Here is an 18545-nt window from a genome sequence, read left to right on the forward strand (position 1 = left end):
TTAGAACATCATTTCTTCCTTCCATGATACAGTGACACTATTTTGGCAGATTTCACTCTATTTTTTGTTGACAGAAGGATCAGAGACACCAAGACAATACAAATACAAAAGTAACACAGAATTCTATAAAATATCTTCTCCATCCATTTCCACCCCTTGCCATTATCCAAGGTTGCTGCAAGCCCCAACCAACTGGCCTTGAACACTTTCAGGGATGGGGCAACACAAAGAGATGAACAAATGGATGTCTGATTTTAATGCTGAAAAAAAACCAGGAAGATTTTCATCCTGTTTTGCGTAATCACATTTTGATAAATACCATTTAAACTTTTGAACCCACTTAAAAAATAAACGCTGAACAAAATTTAATTTGCTACAGTGATCTGGAATTCAAAGAACCTTGTAAACCTTTCTCCCTGGTGTGATTAACAATATGACCATAGTAAAAGACAATAATTCTATTTACATTGTATCATTAATGAATGGCCTCTGCAATTAGAGAAGAATAAGACATCAATAAAGAAAAGAAATTAAAGCAAAAAAAAAAATCATTACTGACAGACTCCCATGAAGCATTAGATCAAACCTGTTTAATTTCATTTGGGATTTTTTTTTTGGAAGGAAGTTCAGTGTTCAAATGGTATAAATAGTTTTGCCATTATTTTTGATTGACACAAATTGTGCTGAAATGTTGAAAGTTCAGAGAGGCACATGCATTTAGATGGGTACTAAACAAAATGTCACTGGAGTGTCTGTAAGGTCACAGACTAACTTTACAAAATGATCTGCAAATAAAAGAGATTTGCAAATAGCACAAAAACTTCATGTGATTAATCCCACTTGGACAAATACCCAGGGCAGTGCTCCTTGGCTTTGCATCCCCAAAACCACAGCAAATCATCTCAAAAGAGTACAAATCAAGCAGAAAAGGGAAGATGTGGCCCATCTGAGCTCCTCACTGGGGTTATTTTGTCCTTACCTGGTGAAATCTGTCATTTCCATCATAATCATGCACATCTGCTTGGCCAGCACAATGATGTCATTGCCACTGTCATCCCACTTGGCCACCTCTGCATCCAGCTTGCTCTTTTCTTGGTGGAATATCTCCACCTGCTCAGCAATCTTTGCCTTCTCCTCCTGGGGCAGCTGGGCCATGATAGCCTGGAGAAAGAACAGGAGTTGGGCATGAAAGAAAGGAAGCTACAAACTGGATCTTTCCAGTGGTCCCAACAGCTTGAGTTAATTTTTATGGGAGTTGAAGATGCCAAGCAAAATCCTGTAGGCATTTGATTTCTGTCATGACAGGTAAAAGCACATTCACAGCGTGTTTATGCCTCTTCTTGAATTTTCAAGATGATGAAATTCATATTTATGATATCGTGATTATTCACCAGTTGACAAAGGAGGATTAAATCTCAATTATGAGGAAGAATAAAACAAGTGACATTTATGGAAAAGGCAGACTGAATTGCTGTGTCTCCCCTAGTCTCATCCTCTGTCAGAAACACAGGATTTCAGATTAACCCAACACTAAAATAAGCTATGACACAAAAGACAATACATTTGAAGTGAATTGTAACAAATGTATATTTTAATGATATTTAGTGTTCCAATTTTCTCTTGGAAGAGATGCAAAAAGGCACTGAACAGGTTGGTACTGATCTGCCTCAGCATGAAAAAGCACAAAGTTCTGCTCCCCTCCAAAAACACCCTAAAAAATTATAATAATTACTTTTGAAGATCAAATGGACACTTTGAAAAATGATTTCCAAGTTAAGCTATTATTTGGCTCTAGGGGTTCTGAAGATCACATTATGCATTTAATGGGGTGTGACACATATTTAAGTGTCATTACATTTTTTTCTTGTTTATGTCACTTTCAATCAGCTGAAGTCTTTTTCTACATATTCTTAAAATGCTCTTGGCTTTTAAAAATTTGTAATTGACCTTTTCCCAAACTGAAATTAAAAAGGGTCATAAACAGTAGATCAGAAAATGAGAAATTTGCAAGTTAATCAAATTAAAATTCAAGACGAGTTTTAATTAGGCCTTATCAATGTAACTCAGCAGTTTCAAATGTTAGCATAATAGTCTTTGCACAGAAAAAATGCAGTGTAAGTCAAGCTAATAAATAAATATATAAAATGCACATAAAACAACAGAACTGAGGAATTAACTGAAGTTAAGAGAATGTGATAGGAGTAGTGAAATTTGGGAAGTTTATCTCTATGTCTTGCCTGTGGTTTCTTCAAGAGGCTGCTTCACCTGAACACTCTTTAAGCTGGTAAAGAGTGCTTTAATAATTCTGTTCCAGCTGCTGATGTGCTTTCAAAGCAGCCATAACCTACAGCAAACGCAGCCTGTAAATTCCACTTTTATTTCTACTGAAGACCAACAGAAGTCTTTCTACTAAAACACTACCAGCCTGATGGAGTAAGCATATTAAACAAATCAATTACATTGCACAAATAAAAGTATTTTGCATTTTTTCCACAGAAAAGATTCAGATAAGATTCTATTCTGCCCAGCACTCCAGACTGAGGACTACCAGCTTCTGCTTAGCATTGTTTCCCTTTTAGGTTTTTATGATTTGTTGCTTCCTGTGCCACATTGCAATCTATGTAATTCAGGAACTGTCTTTATGATATATTATGTTTATACAGTGTGTAGCTGATCAAAGCAGAAGGATTTAAGCACAGCAGTAATAATAACCACAATAAATGTAGTAGAATTTAAGACTCCTAAATCCCCAGGTGAGCTCGATTCTTAGTAAGAAAAATTACTGCAGTCTTTACTTGGGTCTCAGATCAAGAAAGGATGACATGCTACCCAGTCCTAAATGTAACCAAAAAGATGAGAAAGGCTGTGAAATCTGACAAAAATCATCTGTACTGTATCTCATTTCTGTTATACCTGAGATTTGCTTTAGTAGTCAATATTTTGAATATCTCAAACAGGAGTTTAAGCCCTTTAAAATATAAAAATCACAAAAGATAGCCAACTACATCCAGAACAGTTCTGTCACCAGTCTCACAGTAAGGACTCCAGGTATTGTTTGCCTCAGAGATGTCATAATAAAACTCCAGTTTTTCTGATACATGGTATGGTTTATTTACCATCTATATTCAATATTCAGGGAAATAATTTTAAGATAAAGAGAAATCTCTCCCTGTTTCACTGGATCCATGCCTTGCATTTCTCCCACACCTCTGAGTAAGCTTCTTTCAGCTTTTGTTACTCCACTGTTTCTTTTCAGGGTGTAAAATCTTTGTGTCAAGCCCCAACCTACAGCAGCTGAAAACTCTGTCCTGGTGCTCTGAACTTTCACAGCATCTTTGCCTGCTGGTCTTTAGGTTCTCAGCCCTACAAATATTCCAGACTCCAAGGTAAGAAATCCCCATTCCAGTTACCAACTTTTGCTGGTGTTTGAGTGTGTGGGGAGGATGCTTCTTATTTAGTCCATACCTTCTCTTCTAGCACAACTGAACAAATCAGACTCATGTGAAACAGCCATGAAAATCATTCAGATAATTCCCAGCTTCCTGCTGGTTCTCTCCTGGAAAATGTTAAAATGCTTTTCTTTAAACAAAAAGAAAAAAAAAAAACCAAAAAAACCCCAAAAACTTTCTTTCCAGTCAAATATATTTTTATGGTGCATAAAATCATAACCTGATTTTTTTTTAATAATCTGAGCTGAGAAGACTATTCAGTAAAAGGTAAACATTCATCAGAGGGTGGCATAATCCCGAGTGTTAACAGGAATATTCCTGAGTGTTAACAGACTTCACTTCCCCAGCACCTGTGACCCCCGAAGCACTCATCAGCTTAATTTGCAATCCCCATGCACAAGCTGAGGTCGCAAATCACAGTGACTGGAGTTTATCATGATGTAATTACCCTGGTAAAATTACATTGACTCAGTAGCAAATGTCTTCAATTACAATTAAATTACAGGGACTACTCAGTAGCTTAAACAGATCTTCTTGACAGGTTTGCACACTGGGAAACATGACTAATGTAAGATTTCTCTGGATACAGCACATGGTGTGCTGATGGGATTTTTTTTTTTTTACATTTGCTGACTACTCCCACAGTTTCAGCACATTCCAAACCTGCAAAGCCTCCTCTTACAGCACTAGCTGGAGCAAGCAGCTGATAGTAGGCACCAGAAAAGCCTCAAGACCATTCAATAAATGCTACTCAAATAGGTTTGACATGAAAAAAAACCTTCAACAGCTCTGTCAGCCTGGTCCCATCCTTTCTTGAACAACCCTGAGGACTGGAAATCACTGCCTTTGCTTCCTGAGGCAGAGATTTATTGGTCACTGCTGGACACTCACTGGAGGCGTGTGGGGTTTGTACTCACCCTTGCACTCTGGCCAGCAATGAGCTGGTCATCCTCAGTCTGGACACTCGTTCGGCTGCGCACGTCGTAATCCTCCTGCTCGAAGTCCGAGTCGTCCTCGAGCTCCTCAGGGGTCTGGAGAGAGACACACAAAAGCCACAGAGAGGAGATGACGAGCTTAAAAAGGACACAGACCAAGTCCTCTGCACAGTGAGCTCTTATTTCATTGACTTCCAGCCCAGGAAATGCTGCTCCGTTCTCCTCTGAAATGAATTTGTCTGCCCCAGCAGTCAGGAGCTGAAATTGAATTGTCTTAAAAATTAAATTGTTTCAACCCTAGTTTTCTTTACAAATGGCATTTGTCATTACCTTGCCACAACTTTTCTTGCTGCAATTTCTCTTAACTCTGTTAATATGATGAATGCAGTTCCAGGAACAAATATCCTTTGGAAACACTAACAACTGGAATGCAGTATTTCAAAATAATGTTATTTCATATATAAATGGACACTAACACTATTATGTTACTGGAAAATATATGTAATCTTCAAAAGAGAAAATAAATACCTGGGAAAAAGCAACTAACATCCTGGAAGAAAAATTTATCAAAGCAAATAAAAGATTTCCCATTGAAAGAAATTGTAAATTATGTCAACTGGCTTTGAAACAAACATGAAATTCATAATCTGTGTAATCTTGTTAGTTCACATGGTCCTTTTCATACAGAGCTTTGGAATTTAAATCATCCCCCAGCTGAGACCATGATGTCTCCACTGCTGACGCTACACATGATGGAAGGGTTTCTTGGAAGATTGATTAATCTTACATATTAAGTTACATATTTTCAGGCTTCAGATTGTTTAAAATATTGGAAGGAGGGAGAAAAAAAATAATTGATGGATCTGTTCATTTGGGATTTTTCACCTTCCAGCAAAAAGTTCTGAGAAAAAAATGTCCTTATTTGTATACAGAGAGACAGCCTTAAAATCAGTATTTAGTATGATATTTAATATAGATGATGCAAAAAAGTGGAATCTTTAGAAAGACAATTATATTCCATTTAATGGTTGAATAGCATCTGGTACAACAGCCTGAGTAAGTTCTGTGGGTACCAAGCATGACAAAGGTAACAGGAAAAGAAAACCACAGTAACTGCAGAGAAATCCTCACCTTCCTGGACACCCATCACCCCCAGTGACAGCCTGGAAGACCAAAGAACTACAGAAGAAATCATCCAGGCTGGCATTTGGTGCTTGGAGGCAACGTCAAGTTTCCTAGCAGAGGTGCTAATCACTGCCAGTTGTCATTACAGCTCTGTCTGGGGGATGCTCAGTCACCAGGAACGGCTCCAAACCCTCTAACGTAACGCAGAGTCTTCTGGTGATATTTCTGTTCCAGCCTGGCTTCCAACACCAAGTGCACATCCCTGTTTGTAGCTGCACAGTGAAGTGCACAGGATGGGGAGAGTAAAACACAGCCATCTTCGTGTGACTTGGAGAGTATGAATTAAATGTGTGCTTTGGTGCTGAGCTGGAGGAAGAAATAACCAAGTGTGACAGTGTGGTAATGAAACTCGGTCTGCACCTCTGAAGAGAGGCATGTGTGAAGAGAGTGTGTGTAACAGGCCAGGCAGGAGAGGAAGTTCAGATGAAAAATGAATTTACCTTCTCTCTACTGTCACAGGTAAAACAGAAGGGTTGGTACCCATCCAATGGTCTTGTTTTCCAATCACCTCTAATCTCTTTGTTTCCTCTGCTCAGCTGCCCAAGGGCAGGATGGGACCTTAAAATGTGTCATAAACAAGGAAGCTACAAGGAGAATCCCACAATTCCCTGAGCAAAGAGCGTTTTCTATCACAAGGCTCAGCTTTTCAACTGCCTAGACGTTGCTGTTTAGAACAAGAACAGGGTGGAGAGCTTCAATAAACCAGCTGGCTCTTCCCCATCCTCCAAGTCCACTCAACGAGCCAGTTTCAGTGGTCATTGTAAAGCCAGTACCCTTTCACACCCCAAATATACTCCTCCTTGTTTCTTCTGTCTCCACTTTTATAAATAAGAGTATAAAACATAATGTGCAGTCCTTTCCAAGGTTTTCATAGTTGAAGCAAAGATGTAATATTCAAAATATTACATCTTGACATGGTAACCAGTAAGGACATGAGGCTGCCTTTCAAAACCAAAAAAATATTCTTAAAATTCTATGCAAGGACTTATTCTTGAAGAAATATCCAGGAAAAAATGCATTACTGTTACTGTCTGGCATTCATGATCTTGAAATCTGTGGCCTTTAAAAGACTGAAATTTAATGGGTATAAATGTTGAACTTGGAGAAAATGTAGTACAAACCAAAAGGGCAAGTAATGCAACTGTTAGCAATATACTACAAGCACAAGACATCTTCCTATTTCCCCTCTGTACAAGTGAGATCTAATTCAAAGTGATCTTTCAGATTCACTCTTTTCATGTTTTCAAGTGTGGTGAATTTTACACTCTTATTTTCTTCCCCAAACAGCTGCATTTTGCATTAGGGTTAAGAAGTGGGATTAACTTTTATCTGTTTGCTGCCATTTCAAACATTTTCACGTTTGTCTCAGCTGATCCCCTGGAGATGCAGCCCATATAAAACAGAGTCTCCCTTCTGTTTAGACATAAAGGTACAAAAAAAAAATTATATTGAATTTGACTTAAAGGACTACTCTTAGCAAGGCCTTCTAAATACACCAGAATGACTCTAATTTCTGAGCACAACTAACAGGATCTTGATATTTAAAACCTTGTTTCCAAGACAACAGAGTCAGAGACTTCATTTCTCTGAGCTGGAAGATGGAAAGACTGATTCTGTCTTGCAGACACCTGGATTTATGGTTACACAAACATAGGAATTACAGATCTGAGGTTGGAGACATCTTCCAAACAGAGCTGACAGCCACCAGTGGCAGAGGAAGCTCAAGTAATATTCAAAACTAATGAATTTCATGCACTGATTGATTTCAGCAGAAAAATGGACCATTTCCATAATTTTTAATCTGTTTTATAGCACAAGCCATGAGTTCCCAAGATTTTTTTTTTCAAATACAGTATCTCTACCATACACAACATTCATCTAACTTGGAGGAAGTCTTCCAGTGAAGAAGAATTTTCACAATCTCAGATAAATCACAAAATAAATATATGCTTTCTCTTTAAAGATGCATGTTTTATTTCTAATATGAATGTGGTGAATTTCAACTTCCAGGCATTGGAATATATATATATATATTTAATATCTCTCTGGCTGTTTGATTGGAAGAGCTTGCTGTGAACAAAATGTCTTCCATCTATGTCATTTTTTTAATGTTTTGTGACTGCATTATGAAAATGTGAATTATACAAGTATAAGCAATAAAATGGCATATATATGCAGATTTATAAATGCTATTTGTTTCATATTTCACCAACTCAAATGTACTTGATGAAGATAGAAACCCCACTTTGCTATGCACTTAAAAATTGTAAGATGCAATTACAAGAATTTCAGCACTGTGAACACCAAGTCAAGCTGACCTTGTAATGAGAGCAGAGACTGAAGAGATGAAAAGATACTCCCCTATTTTTTACAATGAAAGGCCTGTAATTGTAGAAGACGAGGAGAAAAAACCCCAGACTTTACAACTTGCTTTTAAATCCAACTCCATGCTATTCTGTACATTTGTTTTGGTACCACTGCAGCCTGAGTGACTCAGCTGCAAGCAGCACCTGAGAGCCTCAATCAGAGACACTCTCTCACTACAGGTCTTCAGTTGTTTGGTGATTTACAGTAAAATCTAACACTTCAAATTCAATCTGAGGAGCAGCAGGCACTCAATGGAAACACTGGACCCCATGACACCCTTTGGAGACAGGATGTTTCAAAAGATGATGGGATTCTGCATCAAATCTGGTTTTACAGAGGACCTGAAATGTTGCAGCACTTTGGATTTCACCCCCACCCCAGTGGCTGCCCCAGAGGTGATGGTGGCTAAACCTCACAAGTCAGGCAGAGGAGAAGAGCTTTAATACACCCAAACAGTTGGGGCTGAGGACCCCAAAGTCATTTTTGCTGAGGTCTTCTCCCAAGGAGAAGAAAAATCCCTTAATGATAGAATAGAATAGAAATGGAGTTAACAATAGAATGAAATGTCCTGAATTGGAAGGAGCTCACAAGGACCATCAAAATCCAGCTCCTGGTCCTGCACAGGACATCCCCAAGAGTCACAACTTGTTCCTGAAAGCATTATCCAAATGCTTCCTGAATTCTGTCAGGCTTGGTGTGAGAGACTGAAACGATTAATGGCTTAAACACTGCTAAAAAAGGCCTTTGCCATTATGGCAAAATTGTATAAAGAAGCTGTGAGCACCAAAGCCCCATTCAAATGTGCCTCCTAAGGGGAACTGGGCCTTGAGTTAAGCCACCTGATGGGAATTTGAGCAAAGGTAAAGGTGGTACTATTGTCCAGGTCTAAAGAGAGGTGTAGGGAGAGCTAAACAAAGCTGGGGGAGCAGAATCAGTGTGGTGTGATGGGGGGGAAGAGAGATTTTGGGTGTGTGACACAGGGAGTGAAGACCCACCTTATTGGGCAACCCCAATGTAGGTAACAATGTGCTCTGACTCCATGATTCAGAAGGCTGAACAAATGTTTTATTAAGCTATACTATACCATATTAATACTAATACTATATTAACACTAATACTATATTAAAACTATAGTAAAGAGATACTATACTAAAGAAAAACCTGTGACCCTTACCAGACAGTCACAACACAGCTTTGACCTAACTGACCAATCAATCCAAACAACCATCACCAGAGTCCAATTAACAAATCACTCTTGGTAAGCAATCTCCATAATACATTCCACATGTGCCAAACAACAGGAGCAGCAAGTAAAGAAAAGAATTGTTTTCTTTTCTCTGAACTTCTCACTGTCTTCCCCAGGAAAAATCCTGGGAGAGAGAATTATGTCTCTCTGTGTTCAGAGAATGTGAATACCACACCACCCTGCCTTACTCAAACTGACTCAGTTGTAAAACCCACCCACCCCGGGGCAGCCACATCTACAGGACATTCACATGAGGGGCAGCAGGGGAGGGGTCAAAAACCATCAGAAAACCATCAAAGAGCCCCAAAACACTCCCAGACTCATTGCTGAGGCCCTGCAGCAGAGAACTGCACGTGATACAAAGTGATGCCACAGATCCAGTCTGCTGTAACAGAGAGCTTCAAACTTGTCCCCCCAGGGGAGGCACGAGGGCCAAACATACATTACACATTAATCTGTGTTTTGTGGGACCCTCACCACTGAGAAGACCAGAAAAAGAGGATCAATGAGATGCTGTCAGGATCCACAGAGTGGTGATATTTTCTGCTTAATCTGTCATTCTTTTTCTCTCCCATCCTGCCCCTCTTTTTCCTTCTCTCTCTCTCTACCTCACACTAGAGTTAAATAAAGTCCATATGATCAGCTTCAGCATATGGTCTTGTTTGCACCTTAACATAGGCAGAGGCATCTCTCTAACAATCTTAATAACCAGATCTTAACACCTGGTGCTGTGACCACTTCCCTGGAGACCCTGTTGCAGTGCCCAACCACCCTCTGGGTGAAGAACCTTTTCCTAATATCCAGCCTAAACCTCTCCTGACACAGCTCCAGCCATTCCCTCGTGTCCTAAGGTGCACCCAGAGAGCATCTCCAGGCATCCCCGCGAAAGACTCAAGTTTACAGATGTTTAAAGTTTACTCTGTAACATGGCATGGACATTGGCTCCTACAGTGCACTCCTGATCCCAACAAATGTAACACTCAGGTTGAGCTAGATGCCTCTAAAGAAGAGGTTGCTAATGGCAAAGGCCATGTTTAAAAACAGTAAATAGCAGTTAAGTGGCCCTGGAGATGCATAAGAATGAGAAAAGATGCCATTGTGAGTCCTCCAGACTGTAGAGAGGGTTTCTGGCCAATAACTGAGGGAATTTCATAAGCAGCTGTGAAAACACAAAGTGCAATTTCATCTTTACACCATAATAGGAAAGGTGTTGGAATGAAGTAATTATTTTCTATTTTATTTCTAGGTTTTATAATTATACTCTTAAATTCATTTTTACTACTTCTTAACTTGTGGAAGAGAGTTTTGTTTTTTTTTTTTTTTCTGTATAGATAATAATAATTGTCCTCAATGAAAAAAATGAGTCTCCTTTCTCCTCCAGAGGGGCAATGAATTCTCTCCTTTTGAGGGAAAAAGAAGACCAGAGACTATCCACCCTTTCTTTCAGCTTACTAAAAGTAATAATACCAACCAAAATTAATTTTAAAAGTGGCTTTATTTACTCTCTGGAATGAGGGGACTCATCTCAGATAAATTCAATCTTTCACAGCTTGCACACAATCACTGCCTGAAAATAATTGTGTCAGATGTTCTAAAAAGTTTGCAAGGTTGGATTTTTTCATTTTTTGCAATTCTGAAAAGGTTTTACCACCTGAATTAAAGGATGCATAATATTTGACAGATTATAAGATTAAAATATTTCAAAGGCTTTTATAGTCTCACCCTTTAATTATACATCCCATTTCAGTGTGAGATGTTCAGATGGAAATGTTAAAGAGTATCTCAAAGTGAAACTAATTTTGTTTTCCACAGCAAATAAGGTTCTGATTCAGCAAACTCTGGTCTTTGTAAGCTTTTATATGTGGATTTTTCCAGTTAACTCACATGGATAATGAGCCCATTTATGTGCTTTAGTTCTTTGCCTGGGTAAGGAGTATTACATTGAGCTCCATAAATAAGTTAATTGTCTGAAGGCAAAAATAAATCTTCCTAATCTGGGCAAAGATAATTCATTACCTCATATCAAACAATGGGTGGAAAGTGGTAGTGATATAATGGCAAAAGTAACTTGGGATTTTCCTAAGGAGACTGAGAAGCCTGAATGCCAATCAGCTCTCCAGGTACACAGAACAGTCAGGCAATGACAAAGGGAGTGATCAGGTCTTCAAAATTCAAAATTTAAATTTAAAAACATCTCACCAGGATAGACATCTCATGGCAAACTCTTGGGGATAACTCTGTTGTATAGAGGGTTGCTAGAAGATGGAACTCTGTGTAGGGGATTGGAAAACCTGGGTTTGTAGGAGATCCCATCTGATGACTGAGTCTGTGCCACAATCACATTTTGAAATGACTAGAAAAGATTAAAGTGTGCTAAGCAGCTGTTCTTGTCATAAGAAAAGTGAAACTTTTTTTGGAAACTGTTGTTACCGACTAAGGAACTGGAAAATCACAGGGAGAACTGAGATCCTTCACTATGCAGATCTTTCATTTCCCAGAATCATAGAATGCTGGAATGGTTTGGGTTGGAAGGGACCTTAAAGCTCACCCAGTCCCACCCTCTGCCATGGGCAGGAACAACTTCCACCAGCCCAGGGTGCTCCAAGCCCCATCCAGCCTGGCCTTGGACACTTCCAGGGATCCAGGGCCAGCAACAGCTTCTCTGGGCAAATTGTCCCAGGCCCCTACCACTCTCACAGGGAAGTAATTAAAGTAAAGATTTCCCTCTCCTTCCAGGAGAGCTGCCAATCCTCTAACACTGCACTCCCAGAGAACAGGATGGGTTTGCCCCCACCACAAGCCATGACTATAATTCAGGCCACCTGGGATGAGCACTGGGCATGAGAATGGAATTTATGTTTGGCAGTTATGAAATTAAGCCTGTCAAAAGCTTTTTCTGTAAATGTTAATACATAGTGACAGATGACTAAAATGGAGCTATTTTGGAGTGTTCCAACTGCCTGAGTCTTACATCAGTGCCATAATACACTCACAACCACAAGTGCACACTACCTGTTTGCTCAAAGGGATCAGTTGATGTTTCAGCCCTGTTATTTGCCTCAATATTTTCTCTGTGATTTTCTCCATCGCTTTACTTGTACCTGGCTTTCATTAGGGCAGATTCAAGGTAATCTGGGTTTCAAATAACACTTTCAGTTGCTGAAGAGATGTCCAAACCAGGTTTGGTTTGCTGTTTTTCTTTTTTAAATCTTTGTCTGCTGACTAAAGTGAAAAGCAACACACACCTACTATCACAATAATGATGTTCTGTGGTGTCTTTTATTTGTTTGTTTATTTTATTAAAAGTTGTCTAAGCAAATTGAATCAACTGGTTAGTCAACACTGAAATGACACGTTTTTTACCTCGGTAAACATTCAAGACCATCCCTGCAGCAGCTCACTGGAGCAGCAAGATAATTTATTCATTTAGATTTTTACCAGACCTACCTCACATCCCAGGCAGCACACATACATTGGGAAAAAAACTCAAATAAACAAAAAATCTACACAAACTTTGAAGAGCTTGGCAAATTAATGCTATTACCATGGAAACAGTAATGAAGTTTGAATCTATTGGCAGCTGTGATCAAAACTTCTAGCTGATTAACACACAAATTGTGATTCATCCACTAAATAAGCTCATCTCTTTATTTACTAATTCTTTTGTTTCAATGTCAATCTTTTGTGCCTTATTACAACACGAGGCTGATTCCAAGGAGCTTTTGCATTCCTCTTATCCATGACACCTCCCTGTAAACCCCAACTTTTCCATCCCCAGGTGCTTTACATACCCTGATCATCAGGACAGCTTTCCTGATGTCCCGGACTCCGTCGTAGACCAGGCGGGAGGCGTCGATGAACTCGTTCTCCTCGAAGGGCTGGGGCACGTTGGCACTCAGGGCTTCAATGGCCACCTCCACTTGCTCAGCAAAACGTGGCATCACTGGGTTAAACACAAGGAGAGGCAGCAGGATTAGATTTGTGTTCTCTCCTGAACACTTTTCTGCTGCTCTGGGGCATGGATGGTTTCCAGGAGGCACGGCACACACTGCCCTGGAAATTCCCAGGCACAGGGAGGCTCATGGATGGGTTTGTACCCACCCTGCCCGTGGACAGCTCTGGCACTTTATCTAATAGCAGGGAAATAACCATCCTTATATTCTCTCCTCCAGCTGTGCAACAAAGAATAGAAAACTTCCTTCCAAAACTGATTTACTAACTTCTAAAAGGCTGCAAGATACCTGAGCAGTTAGTAAAGTTAGTTTAAGAGCTTTACAACCTGTAATGAGCACAGCAAATATTTGTATCAAGTGATCAAAGCCAACTGTAGCCATTATGCCTGCTAATTTACATAATTTACAATCTTGCTCATACTAAATAATAATTTTATAAGGGACAAAATGCAAAATCAAGGATATACTTTTGTGAAGACACCTAAATGAATCTTCTGTTTCTTCACTATCACCATGTTTATAACACAAGACAGCCATAGATATTGGCTAAAAATATTATAAACTGTGGTATGAACTTATTCAATATGAAAATTAAAGCCATTGTTTACTTTTGTAAATGGTTTCAGAGCATTGCTTGAAGCAGCAAGAGACTTTTCTTTAAATTTTGTGGAGGATTCCTTTGAAGGTATAATCACCTTCTGCACATCGTGTTTGCAGGAAAATAACTCTTCCCCAAATCAGTCCTTTAACAACTGAAACCAAAATCCTACAAACATGAACATCAGGTCACACTGATTATACTGCACCTACATTCCTGTACTTGTTTATTCCTCTTCAAAATTTTAACATTAATATTGGAGGACAAACATAATCAATGTTTTATTAGAAACCTGGATAAACAGATGCAGTTGGATTAATTTTTAAGAATTTGAGGAACTAGGGTCAAGTTTAAGATTTATAGATAGCCATCTTTTCATCATATTCACATCACTTTTATTCTAGCATTTAGGTATTCAGATCATGTATCACAGACTTTACTATTTTGGCAATATAATTAGAAGAACAGGAAATGATTATTCCCACAACAGTTATTGCCTATTTTTTGTTGTTAAAATATTACCCTTTTTTGCCCATCTTTTCCTTAAACTCTATTTTTAATACACTTATTGGTAAACTGAACCCAACTGATGAATACAAAAGGGAATTTCCAGTGTTTTTTCTCATCAAGAGCAGTGACATTCTTTCCCAGGAAGTTCTACTGTGATAGGAAATAGCATTTTCTTCCTGACTAAATGTTCTTACATTTATTTTACAGTATCTGCCTTAAAGTAAAACGACAAAACCCCATGATTTAAGAATAGTTTACATTTTGAAGAAGTGGCAGCAACCATGAACTCAAACTTTCTGTTTCTGGCATTTAAATATTACACATTGGATGCAAATGACGAAACCTTTAAAGGGATATAGTGACTCAAATCTAGTTTATACATCACTATATATATATATATATATGTTCATATAGACAGATGAAAGAACAGATTTGTATTTTCCATGCAGATAACGTTCAGTAAGTTCCTGGGATACACTGAAGAAACAGGAAAAAGTGACAGCAACAATAGATTTTTAAAAAGCAAACATTAACAAAACATTGCCAGGCAGAGGGGAAACATTTTAATTAGAAAAGGAGTTTAAGAGAGATGAAAGTTTTGGAAAGAATATTTAATAAATGCATATATCAAATTGCCTTAATTAATAGAACACTTGAAAGTGTTGTAGGAGACTAATATGATTGCATAAGGAAGTCTCAAGACTGAATATCAAAAAGCAATCATTAAAAATACAATCTAAACAAGTAAACCTAAAGAATAAAAGATAAATTATTTTGGGTTGTTGGGATAAAACAATCTCTAATACTAGAGATGCGATAATGACAACAATAAATAAAAAAAAAGGAGGTAAAGAACCCTAATATTTAGGGTTAAATTAAATTTAACCTTAAATTTCTGTCTAAAATTTCTTAACTAGCAGAGGTGGTCAGGTATTTGATATCATTAATAGTAGGTGCAACAGGCCTGAATTAGGAATGGGCAGTTTGAAGAACATCTACATAAGTAAATTTATCTTTTACATATGTGTTCATGTTAACAGAGTATAGTAAAATTTACACTATAGTTTAAAAAAAAATTAAAACAATTTCTGAACCATTTTTGGGGAACTCAAGAAAAACACTAACGGTGAAAATTCCAGGGATTTGAAAAAAAACAAAAAAAAAAAAGGAAGCACTTGTCTATTTTAGATAAAGGTGAATTGTTGTGGTTCATTTTGCGGGGGGCACCTCGGGATGTCCAAGGTTCTTGTAAAGGTAGAGAAGAAAGAAAGGAAGATTTATACTATATTCAATATAGTTTCAGTACCCAGAAATAAAATCAAACTTGACATGGAGCAATTAACATTTAATTATCTGTAAATAATCAGCAGATGCTGGACAGGCAGCAGATTTGTGGCAATAAGCTGCACCAAGCTTTTACAATATTTCCCCTGACAGGGCAGTGATGGGGGGAAAGCAGATATGACACAGCTGGATTTGTCATGGCCACATGTGACATTCTTAGAAGAAAACAAGGGAAATTTAAATTAAATGGTTGTAAGGTGGAAAGTTACACTTTATTCATATTCCTGAACACGAGGTATTCATTCCTGACCACATTTATTACCTCCACTGGGTGTGGAAGCTTCTCTGACCAGTTCTGATTTTGCAGACCTGACTATAATTTAGTCCCTAATGTAAAATATGACACATAAACACTATCTGCTCTTTCAAAATGGGAATAGATATGAAACTGCTTTATGATTGCTTGCTTGCCAATCGTATTTTTACATCAGTGCTCACTTTTGATTAGACAAGCAAGAAGAAAAACACCTTTAATAGGGGGCTATTACTTACTGCTTCTCTAAGCATATGTTGTCATTTAATGCAGTAAAGTTTTTGAAAATAGAAAATTGAGTCGAGAAATGTATTATCCTCCAGTTAATTTTATTGAGCTCCATGAAAAAAAAAACCTCCAGTCTTTCTTCTCCATTATTTACCACACAAAGAAGGATATTCCTGTGCCAAAGGTGAAAGAACCACAAGTAAAATTCAGGCAAAGGCATGCATTTGAATCTGGAGTTAAAACTTGCAAATATATCAGACAGAGAATGATTCATTTATTATGCACAGAGAAATTGGCTATAAATTTTAGATTCAGAAGCAAATCAATACTTCTGGGGGAAAATTAAACATTGGTTTCTTCGTTTGAGCTGTGGCCTTGAAAACAGTCACACATATGCTTAGACTGAAAAATGTGGTCCATTAAAATCTCTCAGCCTAACTACATGAATTAATTAGGCACCTGCATAAATGTTGACAGAATCAGGTCCCAAGTTAATAGCAACACTTCTAATTCATTGACTTTGTCATTCCAACAAAATAAAGATTTGAAAGCCTTTCTGTGGATGAGTTTCCAATGGCACAGAAAGCAAGACCAATGCCAACAAAATCTAGGTTGAACGGCTGCTGGAGAAAAATCTGGAATCAGAAAAGTTGAAATTAGTTCAATTTTATCAACTGATTAATTCTTTTGAATTATACCTTTTTTTTTTTTTTTTTTTTTTGGCTGATGCATAATAGACATCCAGCATATCACCATGTGTGAATTCATGCCTTGATCAAACTTGCATTTTTTTGTGAACCCCTCTGTTCCACAAAGAAAATATTTCCTCTAAAGCTCTTCTTGTTTTTCTCCCACCCACCTATATCTCCTACATTTTAAAGTTATCAAGTAATTATCTGTTTCCTAAAAATATATTTCCTGTTGACTTTTTCTCCCATGGCAATCAGTTTGTGCATGAGTTTAGCACTTAGAAACATCACTGCAAATTTTGTTTAGTGATATGGGAACAATAAGATCCCTGATAGACAGAGAAATGCTAGGTTACATAATAAAATTATTGAGATAGAAATTAAAAAAATGTTTGGGCGTTCTTGTTCGTAGCATTAGAACAAAAAGTTTCATTAACATGCAAGATTAAATTAATGCCTTGCTGATTTATTGTGCTTTTATGGCCTTATTATTTAGGAACTTGAATTCCTCAGAATCTTAAGTAGATGTGAATGTTCAGAAATGTGGAAAGGGATAATTAAGACACAAAAAAAGCAATAAAGGTCAAGGACCCTTCAGGTGCATGGGTTTCTAATTCTTAGTAGCATCAATGGGAGTGAGGAAATTTATCTGGTTTTGTCTCACATCATACAACTGAAAGTTTTAAATCTTTCCTTATACCAGGCAGAGGACACTAGATGCTTCCATGAGACAGTTAATCACACCTACCCTACGCTAAAGACTCAGGTTCAGCTGGATAAAATTCTGATTTTCCTCTGCCCACTGAACAGAGAGGGAGGAGTTTGGCTTAGACCACATGTCTGCTTCAGAGAGCCAAGTTTAGGCACCAATCAACCCCATTTGCACCAAATCCTGGCACGCTTTTGGCTCTGAATCAGGCTGAGCACAAGGTGGCTCCTTTCCATCCCAATCTCACTGGAACTGAAGGGTTCCCAGGGGTCTCATCTTTGGGGCATTTTTCTGGCCAGAAGACAATTTTTGAAAGGCACCAGCAGAACTATTTCTTAGAGCTTCATTTTGAAAAGACGAGCACCTACTGGACTCTTTTTATAATCCAGGAACTTGGATCCAAGGGATCCTTCTCAAAGACCAGGAGTTGTTCCCTAGAGCCAGATTGTCCTCAGACAAATCAGATATTTGAGCAGCAGAGAAGTGACTGCTCTCCTGTACCCACTGCACTCAGCTGTGCCTTCTGGCTGGCCCCCATACATCTGTATTTGTTTAAGCATTTGTATCCATCCTTAAGAAAAATGATCTTCCCTATGCCATGTTGATAGAGACACATCATTTAAGGTGCCAATCACCTTATGTAGCCCCTAAATGGCTATAAAAATCCAGTCAGTTGTGGGTAGGATTATTCAAGAATGAAATGGCAGTCTAAAGGTTTGGACTACTAGGCTGCTAAAAGTTTCAGGGTCCCTGAATATGTCTGTGCTTCTCCTAAACATCATAGTTGTTTGTGTCACGTAAATAAAGAAAATTATCTAGAGTGACAGGCAGGATTTTAAACTTAAGGTTGTCAGGGGAGACTAAAAAGAAAAAAGAAAAAAACCAACTATGAATGATCAATTACACTAAGAAAAAAAAACAGAAAACCAAAAAAAACCCAAACAAACAAAAAAAAAACCCCAAAACAAACAAAAAAAAAACCCAAACAAAAAAACAACAACAAAACATCCCTTAGAAAAAAAGCTCAGCCATTATCCAGATATAAGAGGTTTCAGTATTAAACATTCATAGTTACAGCT

At 38.1% G+C, this 18545-nt stretch overlaps 1 protein-coding gene across 1 annotated transcript in view; it reads right to left on the reverse strand.

Annotated features, from left to right (window-relative positions):
* Positions 1–18545, reverse strand: part of CTNNA2 (catenin alpha 2) — a 363424-nt gene that overhangs the window by 33212 nt on the left and 311667 nt on the right. Inside the window, exons 11-13 of the mRNA XM_041402631.1 lie at positions 12974–13125; positions 4367–4480; positions 980–1161 (exon numbers count right to left, since the gene is read on the reverse strand). Coding sequence (XP_041258565.1) covers positions 980–1161; positions 4367–4480; positions 12974–13125 — 448 coding nt within the window. The remainder of the gene's footprint in view (positions 1–979; positions 1162–4366; positions 4481–12973; positions 13126–18545) is intronic.

The sequence above is a fragment of the Onychostruthus taczanowskii genome, unplaced genomic scaffold, assembly GCF_017590055.1.
Source record: "Onychostruthus taczanowskii isolate IOZ18803 unplaced genomic scaffold, ASM1759005v1 scaffold2, whole genome shotgun sequence".
Lineage (NCBI taxonomy): Eukaryota > Metazoa > Chordata > Aves > Passeriformes > Passeridae > Onychostruthus > Onychostruthus taczanowskii.